The sequence below is a fragment of the Salvelinus fontinalis genome, chromosome 27, assembly GCF_029448725.1.
Source record: "Salvelinus fontinalis isolate EN_2023a chromosome 27, ASM2944872v1, whole genome shotgun sequence".
Taxonomy (NCBI): Eukaryota; Metazoa; Chordata; class Actinopteri; order Salmoniformes; family Salmonidae; genus Salvelinus; species Salvelinus fontinalis.
Window position 1 is genome coordinate 1,160,152 of NC_074691.1, and position 15,279 is coordinate 1,175,430.

The 15,279-nt window shown below is 41.0% G+C and overlaps 1 protein-coding gene across 1 annotated transcript; it reads left to right on the forward strand.

The window, feature by feature from the left end:
- The first annotated feature begins 4,708 nt into the window (after positions 1-4,708).
- Positions 4,709-13,992, forward strand: LOC129824835 (NF-kappa-B inhibitor epsilon-like). The gene is made up of 6 exons (XM_055884342.1): positions 4,709-5,466; positions 8,030-8,132; positions 9,273-9,483; positions 10,451-10,539; positions 11,364-11,612; positions 13,032-13,992. Exons 1-6 carry the CDS (start codon positions 5,129-5,131, stop codon positions 13,098-13,100), a joined length of 1,059 nt encoding a protein of 352 aa, XP_055740317.1. The 5' UTR covers positions 4,709-5,128; the 3' UTR covers positions 13,101-13,992.
- The last annotated feature ends 1,287 nt before the right edge of the window (positions 13,993-15,279 follow it).

Below are 15,279 nucleotides of genomic sequence, written 5' to 3' on the forward strand. Positions count from 1 at the left end.
CTACTGTAAAATACGGTGGTTGATCTTTGATGTTATGGGGCTATTTTGCTACCACTGGTCCTCAGGCCCTCTACTTCATCACCCTCCCGGATCCGGGATCCTCCTCATCAAAAAAGCTGACTAGCATAGCCTAGCCTAACTGGACAGGGATATCATATAATATAATTTTCATGAAATCACAAGTCCAATACAGCAAATGAAAGATAAACATCTTGTGAATCCAGCCATCATTTCCGAATTTTAAAATGTTTTACAGCGAAAACACAATATGTATTTCTATTAGCTAACCACAATAGCCAAACACACAACCGCATATTTTCACCATGTTTCCACCGCATAGGTAGCTTTCACAAAACCGACAAAATAGAAATAAAATGAATCACTAACCTTGAACAACTTCATCAGATGACAGTCTTATAACATGTTATACAATACATTTATGTTTTGTTCGAAAATGTGCATATTTGAGGTATAAATCATAGTTTTACATTGCAGCCACCATCAAAAATAGCACCAAAGCAGCCAGAATAATTACAGAGAGCAACGTGAAATACATAAATACTCATCATAAAACATTTATGAAAAATACATAGTGTACCGCAAATGAAAGATAAACATCTTGTGAATCCAGCCAATATTTCCGATTTTTTTAAGTGTTTTACAGCGAAAACACAATATAGAATTATATTAGCTTACCACAATAGCCAAACACACAAAGGCATTTATTCACCGCAAAGGTAGCTTTCGCAAAAACCAGCAATAGATATAAAATTAATCACTAACCTTTGGACAACTTCATCAGATGACAGTCTTATAACATCATGTTATACAAAACATTTATGTTTTGTTCGAAAATGTGCATATTTAGAGCTGAAAATCGTGGTTATACATTGTGAATACGTAGCAACATTTCCCCAGAATGTCCGGAGATATTTTGGACAATCACCTAATCTGACCAAAGAACTCATCATAAACTTTAAATAAAAATACTTGTTGTATGGCAAATGAAAGATACACTGGTTCTTAATGCAACCGCTGTGTTAGATTTTTTTAAATAACTTTACCACAACATACAGCTTGGGTTATTGTGAGACAGCGCTCACCAACACGGCGGAGAATAGGCATCAACATATTACACAGAAATACGAAATAACATCATAAATGTTTTCTTACTTTTGCTGAGCTTCCATCAGAATGTTGTACAAGGAGTCCTATTTCCAGAATAAATCGTTGTTTAGTTATAGAATGTCCATTTCTTCTGTCGAATTAGCAACCTTGGCTAGTATTGTGGCGCGAACATTCCCATCCTCTCTTGGCGCAAAGAACGGCAAATTCCAAAAGTCCCATTAGACGTTTAATAAACTGATAAAACTCGGTTGAAAAAAACTACTTTATGATGTTTTTCTCATATGTATCAAATAAAATCAGAGCCGGAGATATTCGCCGTGTATACCGAACGCTTTTCAGGAGACAATGTTGAGACCCCCCCCCCCCCCCGCGCGCCGTCGAAGACAAAGAAAATACCGGACCTGTCACTCCAAAAGCTCTTATTCGGCCTCAGATCAAGCTAGACACCCCATTCAACCTTCCACTGCCTGTTGACATCTAGTGGAAGGCGTATGAAGTGCATACATATCGATAAATAAAAGCCAGTTGAATAGGCAGGCCCTGAAACAGAGCCTCGTTTTCAGATTTTTCACTTCCTGTATGGAAGTTTGCTGCCAAATGAGTTCTGTTTTACTCACAGATATAATTCAAACAGTTTTAGAAACTTCAGAGTGTTTTCTATCCAATAGTAATAATATGCATATTGTATGCTCTAAAACAGAGTACGAGGCCGTTTAATTTGGGCATGATTTTTTCCAAAGTGAAAACAGCGCCCCCCTATTGACAAGAAGTTTTAAGGTCAAAGGCATCATGAACTTTACCTAGTACCAGGACATTTTTTGCCAAAATCCTGGATGCCTCTGGATCTTCCAGCAAGACAATAACCTCAAGCACACATCAAAATCCACAACAAAATGGTTATTTGGCCACAAAATAAAAAAAATTAAATTGCCATCTCAGTCTCTAGACTTGTAACCAATTGAAAACCTGTGGTTTGAATTGAAGAGTGCAATCCATAAGCACAAACAAAGGATATCAAGGATCTGGAAGAATTCTGTATGGAGGAATGGTCTAAGAGCCCTATCAATATGTTTTCCAACTCATAAAACATTTTAGAAAAATGCTCAGTGACGTTATCCTCACAAGGTAAGGTATTGAAAACAGGGGTGTCAATAATTTTGACCCCTACCTTTTTGAGAAGACAAAGTATTACTTGTTGTTCAACAAGTAATACAAACAAAATATCTTCCTCTGAGCAATTGTATTATTATAAAATAAGGGCCACAGTTTTTAGATCATACAATATAGCTCAGTATTTAAATTATTTATTTTATACAGTAATTTTTGCTCCATATATAGCCTACTCAATGAAAACCATCCTTGGTTCAGTGAAAATCCAAGCCTTTACCATTAGTTTCCAATAGGCTAGTTTGACCTTGTCCAGTTTTATGGCTCACCCCAGAGTGAAGTTATTAGATGGCACAGTGACTACGTGAGCATGATGTAATCAGCTTACAGCATCTAATCATTCAAAAAGTATGGCCAGGTAGGATTGGACTTGGAACATTAATGACATTAGCTGCAGGAACAAATATGTAACAGCTAGCCTACTCTTGACAGCAAGTTGAAATGCCAGAAAATCTTTTCATGCTATGGGAAAGACTACTTTACTGCTTCTGTTCTGCGAATCTAGTATCATAAATATGAATAGTATTAAAGTAATCCTTGGTAACACTAACACTTTATGTTGCTGTAGTTAGTTACAACATATTAACATGTTTTACCTAATAATTTTGTATTATCGCCTGTAGCCTGCTGTAGGCTGATTTTGCCCTCTCATGGCCACAATGTTAAAGCCCTTGCTTTAAACATTTTGATGTGATATGAAAGTAGAGGGCTTTATGTTTCTAGAACTGTACTGCAATTGAGAATCGATTCACGTTTAGATGGAGTTGTTAGCGCCAATTTGCATCTAAACAGAACATGTAAGGTCCTTGGACTATAAGGAGTAACGTTGGGCTCCTTTAGTCCATTGGGATGAACACCCACCAGAGAAGAATAATACAGTATTGAACATCATAGGCTAACATGCTGACTACACTGCTCTCGTCACAAAATAAATGTACACATACATGCTACATGCTGACGAAGCGTTGCAAAATAAATGTACTAAATCATTGCACCAACACTGCTGGTGTGTGTCAACGAGCATCATCTGCGTAGCCAGGTGCTAAAAAAGAACTTGGTTCTATTTGTAATGCCTGACGTGCAAGTCCCGCCTCTCCCATCTCCTCATTGGTTTTAAGGACCATATACCCACGTGGGTGATTGAAAGATGAACTGAGATCTACACTCCAGTTGGTAGTGGTAATGTGTAATGGATGTGAAATGGCTAGCTAGTTAGCGGGTATGCGCTAATAGCGTTTCAATCAGTTACGTCACTTGCTCTGAAACCTAGAAGTAGTGTTTCCCCTTGCTCTGCAAGGGCCGCGGCTTTTGTGGAGCGATGGGTAACGATGCTTCGTGGGTGACTGTTGTTGATGTGTGCAGAGGGTCCCTGGTTCGCGCCCGTGGTGGGTGCGAGGGGACGCCATAAAGTTATACTGTTACCTTGATGCTGTTGACCCGGATCACTGGTTGCTGCGGGAAAAAAGGAAGAGGTTGAAAGGGGGGTGAGTGTAACGGATGTGAAATGGCTAGCTAGTTAGCGGGTACGCGCTAATAGCGTTTCAATCAGTTACGTCACTTGCTCTGAAACCTAGAAGTAGTGTTTCCCCTTGCTCTGCAAGGGCCGCGGCTTTTGTGGAGCGATGGGTAACGACGCTTCGTGGTTGTCAGTTGTTGATGTGTGCAGAGGGTCCCTGGTTCGCGCCCGAGTTCGGGGCGAGGGGACGTACTAAAGTTATACTGTTACAAATGCACCTTAAAGTTGGTTGCCAAACGCCATATAAAATCAATAGAAGAGGCCTGAAGGAGTAGAGATTACTAGAAACAAACTTGTTTTACCCTTTTATCTTTGGATTAATTGTCGGATTAGAGGACCTTGTGTATTTCAGGTAAAATAACAACCCAATTTTATATCCCAGGACAAATTAGCTAGCAACAGCAAGCTAAATTGCCATAAATGTTTAATGCTTATCGACCTGTCCCCGAATTAATATAGTTGGTTCAGAGTTCGTTTTGATATTTCAATTTACATGTCCTGATTGCATCTGGTGTTGGTGGACATAATCATCATATGCATGCGCGTGTGGTCTGGTCAGCATCTTAGTAGGCTATATTAATAGGCCACTGAAGTTTTACTTCCATGTTTGTAATAGGCCTATTCTAAATGCTTACTTATAGGTCAACTCATAGGCTACACTTTTTGTATTCTGTCTCCATATTGCAACATTAGATTAGGCTGTTTTTAGGCCTAAGAAATGGCCTCTTGCCTACTCACTGAAAAATGAACTCCCTATTTACTTAACTTGTGAATCTCCCGGTTGTGACATGCTAGTTTATAAATAGACACATATGAAAGCACCGTACGGGGAACATTGGTCAAACATATCCTGTAAAACCAGGGAGACTCCACGGCGTTGGTGGGTGGTTGTAATGTAAACGCATACCACGCCCTTCGGGGATTCCCCAATGTCAGTGCTGAGCGCTTACCCTCTCGCCTTTCATTGCTCACGTGCTCACAACTATGTAGGCTGACCTCCGTTTATGAGCGTACCAAATGTATTTTAAATCCTGTTGCTGATTTTGAAGTATTTTTATGGTTTGAACTAAATGGCCCATTTTGCATGTATACGGTGTCGCAAGATGACTTCACTTATTTTCATTTAACTGCAGTTGTGCGGGGAAAGAAAAGCGCTCGACCTGGTGGCATGAAAAGCAACAAAGGAACAGTGATTTCCTACTCTGGTGTGATCGACTTTTCCACCGAGGACTGCTCCCACCATCAAGCAACAGGTAGTTATTTTAGGGTTTTAACCTAGCAAAGCCTACCTGGAGTGACTGCGGGCCGGGGTCCACCATGGCAAGCGCTGAAGATGCGAATGGGAAAGTGAATTTATTGGAGGAGAACCGAATAGACTCTGGTGTTGAATCATTACAATATTTTACGAAAGATGATCCCTATAGCAAAACGGTATGGGATTCGACTTCTGAATCAAGTGAAGCCATGGACAAATGTAGCAGCAACACAGAGGAGCGGTTGGATTCTGCTTATGGCTCGTCGTCACTAACTGTTGAGAATTTCAGTGAGATAATAGAGGGCTGCAACATTTCGGAGTCTGAAGATGACAGTGCGAAGAATACAGAATTTGAACATAAAGAGAACCTTCTCACCAACATCACTGAAGATGGAGACACGTAGGCCTAAGTTTTTTAAATTTACATCTTTAAAGTAATACATATTTAAATGTATCCTATGCCTATGTTCTTGAATAAGTAAAATGTGTCCATGTCGACGACCTTAAGGTGAAACGATGTATCAAGAAATACACGCATATGTGGATGTTTGCAAGCATTAACGTGTTTATTATGCATTTAATTGACCCTTTTTTTCAGTATAGATAAAAGTAGGGCCAACCGTAATTTATATGACTTTTCACAGTCTAAAATGCATAGCATAGGCGATTGAGTTACTAATTGGGCCATGATTACAATTATCAACCAACTTAATCCCAATGCACAATGTGATGTCTGTTCTATCCCATACATTTGTGTCCAATCTAAAACCCAACCCTTTGCCCCTAGAGACGCTCCCAGATACACCCTGTACAACTGACAGAATTGGATAGGTGTTGCTCTTTGGTTGTCCTTTTAGGGGGGTTCAACTGGCCATTAGAGCATAGACTAAAATTACCACTATCAACAAACCGGTGATGTTTTCTTTGACATCATCATGTCTGATGGGATGACTGGATGTCTGTGTGTTAACCACCATAACAATTTGAAGATGGATGCATTTTTGTAGGCTAGGCCTAATGCACGAATTTGCAGTTGAACAATCAAGCAACCCACAGTGTTGTTGCTTTCTGAATGAATAAAAGGCTTGGGGGATGGGCTGTAGTTTTGGCCTGCGCTGGAGAAATTCACCTCTTTGCGTATGTCATGTTAATCCTATTCCAGTCATTGTGGCATGTGATGTCGATTTAGAGAGTTTAAGTTTAGAGTGATACACTCAGGCCTGTGAAAGCTGTCATGATCGTGGATGGACTCATGTGGGGTGTCTCGACTTGGAAAGCAGAAGTGTAAGAGACATGGCTGTGGAAATTCCCCATGATAGACAAGGCAGGGCACATGTTCACATAGTACTTCTCTCACTCGGTCCAATAATAGGCTGATCAATGAAATTCATACAATTTCTACACACGCAGTCACAGACATGCAAACTTTTGGCCTTATCGGCCTTCTACATGTGATTTTGCGTTCCACTCAGTCCTGGCTTTGTCTTTGGAGTCAGTATTATATTATATTACAGAAATATATTATGTTGATCGCTATCAATTGTTCAAAGTCGAAGTGAATCTGTGTAACCATTCCATTGATAGAGTAACAGCATATTTTTGTCTCTCTGACATCCTTTCATATCCTTGCTCTCGTTGTCTGACTAGGTCACAAGGAAGCATTCTCTGACCTGTACTATATTTACCCAACAACAGAAAGAACCCACAATATGTTACATCAATCCTGTGACTTGAGAAAGTATCATGGTGCAGGCATTTAATTTCCCCCATGGGATTTTTTCTTTGTTTTATCTTACCCAACTGTTATTCAAACTAGGAAGTCCCATTTGAGAGTTTTTTTTAAAAAGTATTTTAGGCTACCGGCTCTGCTTTGAAGAGGAGTTATTAAATCATAAACTACGGTCTTACTTGTGCAAGTAAATGTTTTTAGTTTTTTTTTAAAGTGGCTTTTTTATTGTCAAATGGATTGTCTTAAAATGAAGTTACAAGAGAAATTGATTTGCCTGAAGACATTTAGCATGGAACAAGGATAGGCTAAACGAGTTACTACTTTCACATTAGTTAGTTAGGTAGACAATGAGTGCCCTGGTCAAAAGTAGTGCACTATGTAGGGAGAAGTGTGTGAACAATGTGTTCTGGAAAGCCTTGTTGTAGGGTTAAATAAAGCACGGCAGTGGCCTTGTTCCATTTCCTGCATTTGGCTCTTTTGTCTGCTAGAACTTCCCCTTTGGCTTTTGGGGTAAGGGTTTCTTGTTTTCCACTTTGATTGAATGTATCAAATGTCATGACTTTGTATATGGGCTGCAGTAAAGAACACAATGTATTGCATTTGCTATTTTAACTGAGTAGTTCATGTTCATAGGCCTGAGGCTTGTGTTTGCTAAACATTCAGTAATAACCCGATGGTTCTGTTTGTTCGATCTTAGGATATTATCCAAATAACGAGTTCATTTACAACGAATGATAACTGAGAAGATAAATATTTTAAGGGCTTTGTGCAATCAAACATCCGCTTGACATGACTATTCTTAGCATAAAAGTTCCATTATTGCGCAACATTCGCAACAACTGAACACTGTGGCCTACTAAGCAGTTTTCATTCATGGGATGCTATGTGTTACATTTCCAGGTAGATCTAGATGACATTCTAAGAATTCTCCAGCAGGTCATTCTTTCCATCACATGATAAAATCCATTTATTATATCCTGTGGCTGCTCACGTTTTAAATATTTAAAGTAACTAGGAATGTCATGAGAAATGTTTCCACTCCCCGGGCTGCTCACTTTTCAGTTGAACGCAATGTTTAAGTGACCGCAACTCAAAACTGCTTTTGTTTACTGTGCGGCCTAGGCGGGGTTACTGCAGAAGCACTTTGTGACAACTGCAATGTAAAATGTAAGAAATGTCATTGATTTATGATTGACATTTTATAAGAAATGGTTTGTTTTTGTCGCCCCTCCAGACTCCTGCATTTAGCCATCATCCATGAAGATGAACACTTCGCTCACCAATTGATACAGCTGTTCCCCAAAGATGTCTTAGACATTCAGAACAACTTGTACCAGGTACAGAAGACACAGCCACACCCTCTTCTCTTTACACCCTCAACACGGGTACTGGTGTACTGAAACTACTTAACCTCCATGATACTTCCTCTTGATGATTGCAACTGCCAATGTTTATGACACAAACAGAGATGATCATGTTATTTCTGCATCCTGTAATTGAAGAGCATTCTCTTCCCCTTTCTCCAGTAGTATATCCTCTCACTGGAACGGTTCAGTGGGTGAGAGGGGTTCTAGGGTTATTTCATGAGGGAGTCTAAATGGAAATTGGAAACTCCCCTGCTTTCCCGTGTTCAAAAACAAGAAATCTTATCTGGAATATTTTTGTCTCTAAGGCTGAGATTACAAAAAAAAAAAATTCACAAATTGGTCTTTTGACCAATCACATCTGATCTTTTCACATCAGATTTTCTTCATTGGTGGAAGAACTATCAGAATTGGGCTGCCTGAGAACGTAGTCATAGATGAGAAATGTGCAACTGGACAGTGCATTTTTAAGAGCCGTTTGACTGAACATTAAGGGGGTGGGGTGTGTAACCTGTCACTTACAGGGGCAAAGGAGGTATGAGGGATGGTGAGGCAAGCTGACGGGGCGTTTGAGACATCCTGATGGGTCGCAGAGGAAAATGTCTGGGAGGTCAGAAATGACAGTCAGCATTTTGCACCATGACTCACACACATCTAGCCTTGTTCTCTCTCTGTTCTGTTAGCGTTTACCAAAAGCCACACAGGCAATGGTGGCCCAACTGGTTATATTAGTCAGCCCTACCCAGTTCAATCAGGAGTTTCACATTGAGATGTCTCAGACCTACCAATGCATTTTTGCTAATCACCTCACTTGGCAGAGTTCTATAGTAAAGCTCAGTTATAGATACTAGCTACTGTACTTAGGATCAGCTCCTATATCAGGTCTTAGTAATCCTGATTGTACTCAAATCACTTTGAAAGCGGGTACATACTGACTCCAAGTCAGATATCACACCCTCCTCACATACTAACCCTTTGTTGGTTTGTTCGGGTTGGTACGTGGTCCCATAGAATTACAAAAAAGGGGATCCCCATCCCAGTTCAGTGGTGGGTGGGCTGGCGTCCATATTGAGTCTACCCATGGGAGTTATTATTTTGTATGCATGTTCCCAGACGCCGCTACACCTAGCCACCTACCTGAACCTTTCGTCGGTGGTGCGGGACCTGGTGGAGAGCGGGGCCAGCCTGGATCTGCAGGACCAGGGGGGGAACACGCCGCTCCACATGGCCTGTGAACAGGGCTGGGCCGAGTGCGCCACTGAGATGATCCGGAATGTCTCCTCCAGCAAGCTGGCCCCTGTGCTCGAGTCCCAGAACTGGAGAGGTGAGAAAGCAGGGCCCATAAGCTACAGACAACATGGAAAGCGGCAATACACAGCTAGGGATTATGTTCACAAATCTGATTGACCTTCAGCTATGTCTTCATGGTTTTTGTGAAAGTGTGATAGGTGGTGCAGTTATGTGTGTCGTCTGGCAGTGTATTCCAGACATGGGAAGCTCTCACAGAGAAAGCAGATTGACTAAAGGTGCTTTTCCTTAAGGGAACTATACAGTCACCTCTCATGGCAGACCTTGTGGATCTGGTGCCATATGTTTGGGTTGTCTGTTTAACAAAAGTACTCAGTGGAGGGGGAGCCAGGTCATTTAGGATCTTGAATACAAGACATGCGTCGGTGTATTGCACAAGATTTTCCCAACTCAGGAGCGCCTGCTTTTTGAGGATGTAACCGTGATGATGGCTATTGGGCTTCATATCAAGCACTTTGAGAGCCTGTTTGTAGACAGACTGAATGAGTTTTAATGTTAAGTGGGGAGTATCATAGTTCTGTTTTAATGTATTTCTATTTGAACATTCCATAACTTTTGCCTACTGATCAGGGCCCAGGATGATCAGCTTGTAGGCTGTGTACGAGGCTATAATGATACCATGATGTGATGGCTCTTTATTTAGTGTCAATTCCTGTTAGTGTGTTGGCGTCTATCCGAGGATGTACCCACCTCGTGTGTTGTGTTTTATTGCAACATTGCACAGTGCGAGACAAAACTGGTGTAAATGAATCGTTGTTGCTGTCTAGCTAGTTTTCGATGTTCCCAGCTTAGTAGGCTTTGCAGATGTGAATCATGTTTATTGATGTAAACAATTGTATATTTTGTTCGGTATGTAGCCTATGTAGGTTATTGTGTGTCACGTGGTATGACCTTACTGATGATACTAGCTATAACATCTACTCAAATTCATCGTATCGCACATTCAGAAATGTGGTTTTTGAAAGGAGTGTCTTCTTTTTCAGGTCTCACCTCTCTCCACCTAGCCACTGTGAACAGGCAGCATCGTCTGATAAAGCTACTGATGACAAAAGGGGCAGACCTCAACATCCAGGTTAGTCCAGTTACTCTCCCGGGTGTACTCTTTTACAATAACCTCGCTATAAGCACTATATGAACACTAGATGTTGAAAAGATGTTGAGAAAAGTATTTTTGATAAATACATTGAAAAAACCTCTTTCAGACAATTTTGCTCACTGGGCTTGTATTACTCACGTAGTGCATTACATTGTGCTATAATACTGTAGTTAGTACTTCAATGTGTCATAGCTAAATCCTCAGAAATATTTACCTCGACATAGATGATCAAACTACACTATACTGTCCTAAATAAATACCATGCACTCATTATGACATGATGCATTCACTTAGAAATACAGTGTCTCCTTCACGCTATGTACTTTACTGTACTCCCATCTGCTGCACTTGTGCACTGCTGTAGTGAGACTGATAGTGATATGGCCTTGAGCTCAGCAGGTTCTGATAGATTCATGACAAGGTAATTAGAGTTTGGTCATGAGGCTGCTGGGCTAGAAAGCCTGATGTAATGGGGGCTTTTTCTGGAGCAGCTAGACTCATCAGAGAAGAGGCCCAGGCCAGCAAGTCTGAGTCAGACACAGATAGATATAGAACACAACATAGTAGACTGACCTAACCCTACCTTGGATATCTTTCTGTGCGAAATAAACATGCTATACAGTAGATATCAAGCTGCCTCATTGAATGTTTTCAGTATTTGAATGAATAGATATTAGTAAAATGCCCTTACTAAGATTTGTTGACCCTTTGCTCCCTACATTTGCGCCCTTCCCATCCTATTTTTAGGGCACATTTTATTTGAGTCCCTAACCCACGTCTGTCCTCTCTCTCTCCCCCAGGAAGGTACGAGCGGTAAAACACCTCTCCATCTGGCAGTGGAGCTCCATGACATTGTCTCTATGACGCTGCTATTGAACAAGGGAGCCGATGTGGACGTGCCGATGTTTAACGGCTGCACACCACTTCACCTCGCCGTTGCCCGGCAGGACGCAGCCATCGCCAACCTGCTCTGCCAATCCGGGGCAGATAAGATGCTGAGGAACATAGAGGATGAGACGGCACTGGATCTAGCTGGCGGCAATGATGATGTGAGATATAGAGGAAGGGCCAGAGTCCTACACACAATCCTTGTAGTGGACTAAAAAGCACTTTCAATGCAGATTCTCCATTGAACATGCTTTTTAGTCCAGGACTATAGTTATAGCCTTAAACTAAACTATATTTACAATTTACAAAAGTATATGGACTCCCCTACAAGTTAGTGCATTTGGCTATTTCAGCCACACCCATTGCAGACGGGTGTATAAAATCGAGCACACAGCCATGCATTCTCCAGACTTTTTGGCAGAAGAATGGCCTTACTGAAGAGCTCAGTGACTTTCAACATGGCACTGTCATAGGATGCCACCTTTCCAACAAGTCAGTTCTTAACATTTCTGCCCTGCTAGAGCTGCCCCGGTCAACTGTAAGTGGTGTTATTGTGAAGTGGAAAAGTCTAGGTGCAACAACAGCTCAGTCGGGAAGTGGTAGGCCACACAGGCTTACAGAACAGAACGTGACCGCCGAGTGCTGAAGCGCGTAGCGTGTCTGTCCTCGGTTGCAACACTCAACATCAGCACAATAAATGTTCGTCGGGATCTTCATGAAAGGGGTTTCCATGGCTGAGCAGCCGCACACAAGCCTAAGATCACCATGCGCAATGCCAAGCGTCGGCTGGGGTGGTGTATAGCTCGCTCGCCATTGGACTCTGGAGCAATGGAAACGCGTTCTCTGGAGTGATTAATCACACTTCACCATCGGGTAGTCCGACGGACAAATCTGGGTTTGGAGGATGCCAGGAAAACGCTATCTGCCCCAAAGCATAGTGCCAACTATAAAGTTTGGTGGAGGAGGGCTAATGGTCTGGGGCTGTTTTTCATGGTTCTAGTGAAGGGAAATCTTAATGCTAAAAAATACAATGACATTCTAGACGATTCTGTGCTTCCAACTTTGTGGCAACAGTTTGGGGAAGGCCCTTTCCTTTTACAGCATGACAATGCCCCCGTGCAAAAAGTGAAGTCCATATAGAAAAATGGTTTGTTGAGATCGGTGTGGAAGAACTTGACTGGCCTGCACAGAGCCCTGACCTCAACCACATCGAACACCTTTGGGATGAATTGGAACGCCGACTGCGAGCCAGGCCTAATCGCCCAACAGTGCCCGGGCTCACTAATGCTCTTGTGGTTGATTGGAAGTCCGCGTAGCAATATTCCAACATCTAGTGGAGGCTGTCGTGGAGGCTTCTTGGTCGTGTAGTGAATGTCTGGGAAACCAGCTCAAAGTGTTTCATGTGACTCAGTCTGATATTCACTGAGAATGCTTGAAATATATTTTTTTAATGCTTTGGGGGGGGGGTGAAACATCTCCAGATTATTTCCTGTTGTGAAGGAGACTGACTGGACTGTTGTCTGGCCAAAGGTAGAACATATAATGTGACATGTAACCCCCACCATGTGCTTTTATTTCAGATCCTTGCTCTTTTCCCTTTTGATGACATCCAAATCCAGGGCAGGTCAGTGGTTAGAGTACCATTCTGACCGTGTACTTCTCTCACCACCTGAATACTCTACAACAGGTGACATTTGACCTCTTGAACATCATCATGGAGCCTCGTCAGAAAAGTGTAGCTTTACATCAATCATGTTTGTAATTTTCTGTTTTAAAGGTGGTTTTTAATTTACATAAATCTTCGCTGTAGGGTTATTTATCGTTGTTGTGCGGTGTGTGTGTATATGTGAATGTGTGAACTCTTTAGACACTCACATTGAAAAGTTGCTTATTCTCTGCTAGCGAAGTGGTACAAAGTTGTCTGTCATATAATTTGATGGTTGATACCTGTTTTCAAATACAGAAAAATCAGCAGGAGAATCTAATCTAGACTTAAATAAAACATTTTCTCATACAAGGTAACTGATTTACTTCCAAAAACAAGTGTATGAATATGAGCAGAAATAATTAAATTACATTTTTTAATTACCCTATAAAGTACACAGGGAATCTACCTCTTTATCACGTGTGTGTATAATAACTGATTTATAGTGGGAAATGTAGCTTCAACACAGAAAATACATTGCTGTCATGCTATAAATGAACATTGTTTCAGCTTGAAAATGTTTTTGAATTATACTTTAGTCACTAAATCTGTTATGGAGAGAAGTTCTTCATCATAATTTAATATCTTTCATTGTATGTTTCAGTTCTCGGTTTCTGCTTTGAATGCATTGCCTTTCCACTCTTGGTAAGACACAATCATAACAGCTGTATTTTCAATACAGTAAAATCTTCCCTATTTTACCATCGTTCTCCTCCATCTCTGATAAATCAGGTATGATCCTTGTTATGGTGTACTGAATCAGACTGGCTTGTTTAGATGTTTAACACTTTCAAACTCTTATATTTTGTAATAAAATAAATAAGATTATAGCTTCACTCTTTTTTTTGGTCATTGTCAAACCTATCTTTGGAGTTTTTAATTGAAGTGTGTCATTAATTGTTTATAGTACTGTATATGTACATCTATCTGAGCAGGGAGGATAATACAAAAAGGATGGCATCTAGAATTAAGGATTTAATCAATTATGTAGATTATATACTGTAGACTAGATGTTTTGTGGCAAAGAATCTGGTTGGACAACACTCACATTTTAATCCAATTTGTTAGCAGGCTATTGCTGACTCAACATGTACAGCAAATCCATCCAATAAATTGTTCTAAACATTGTAGGATGCTGACTTGGGAGAACAAAGCCTCATTGATAACTACAAAACTCCTTATTTCTCATTTTCCTGTCAGCTGCTTTTGGTGAAACATTATTTGCCGGTTGCTTGATTCTTCCTGATAACCCTCTTAGGTACAATAAGTCTGGAAATTCCACTCACCCAGATCACTTGTCTGTTCTCTTTATACTCTGTCTGCCCATGATGAATATTCAGACGCAGGCTCAAGGTGAGACTGGGACCAGAGAATAAAGAAGCCTTTCAATGAGGCAGAGGGATTAATTTCTTCTTTGTTTGTGGGGAATGTTTTACCTTCTATTTGTATGTTGGCCTATTTTCTTTCACAAGCATTTGAGTGACTTAAGTCATTATTTGGGCATAAACTAGACTTGACAAAATTTGTCAATTCCCCAGAATAAGCCAGATAAGCAAGGCTAGTTTGTCAGGGGTTGTGGAAATTATCTCAATGTTGATGAAGAGGAGTCAGGTTGAAGAAAGATTTTTAAGCATTGAGACATGGATTGTGTATGTGCCATTCAGAGAGTGGGCAAGACAAAATATGTTAGTGCTTTGAACGGGGAGTTGTAGTACGTGCCAGGCGCATAGGTTTGAGTGTGTCAAGAACTTCAGCGCTACTGGGTTTTTCACGCTCAACAGTTTCCTGTGTGTATCAAGAATGGTCCACCACCCAAAGTACATCTAGCCAACTTGACAGAACTGCGGAAAGCATTGGAGTCAACATGGGCCAGCATCCCTGTGGAACGCTTTCAAGACCTTGTAGAGTCCATGCACCGACAAACTATATTAGGAAGGTGTTCCTAATATTTTGTATACTCAGTGTATATTGCTTGTAGAAAGTCTGTTTTTGGACAGAAAAACTTCCTCATTGTCAGGATAACTGCTAGCTAAGGTGATGCTCAACTACGTTCTCATATATCAAGGAGTGGAGCGTTCCTCAGCTAGATAACTGCATGTGTTTGCTGGTATGTTGGCTGACCT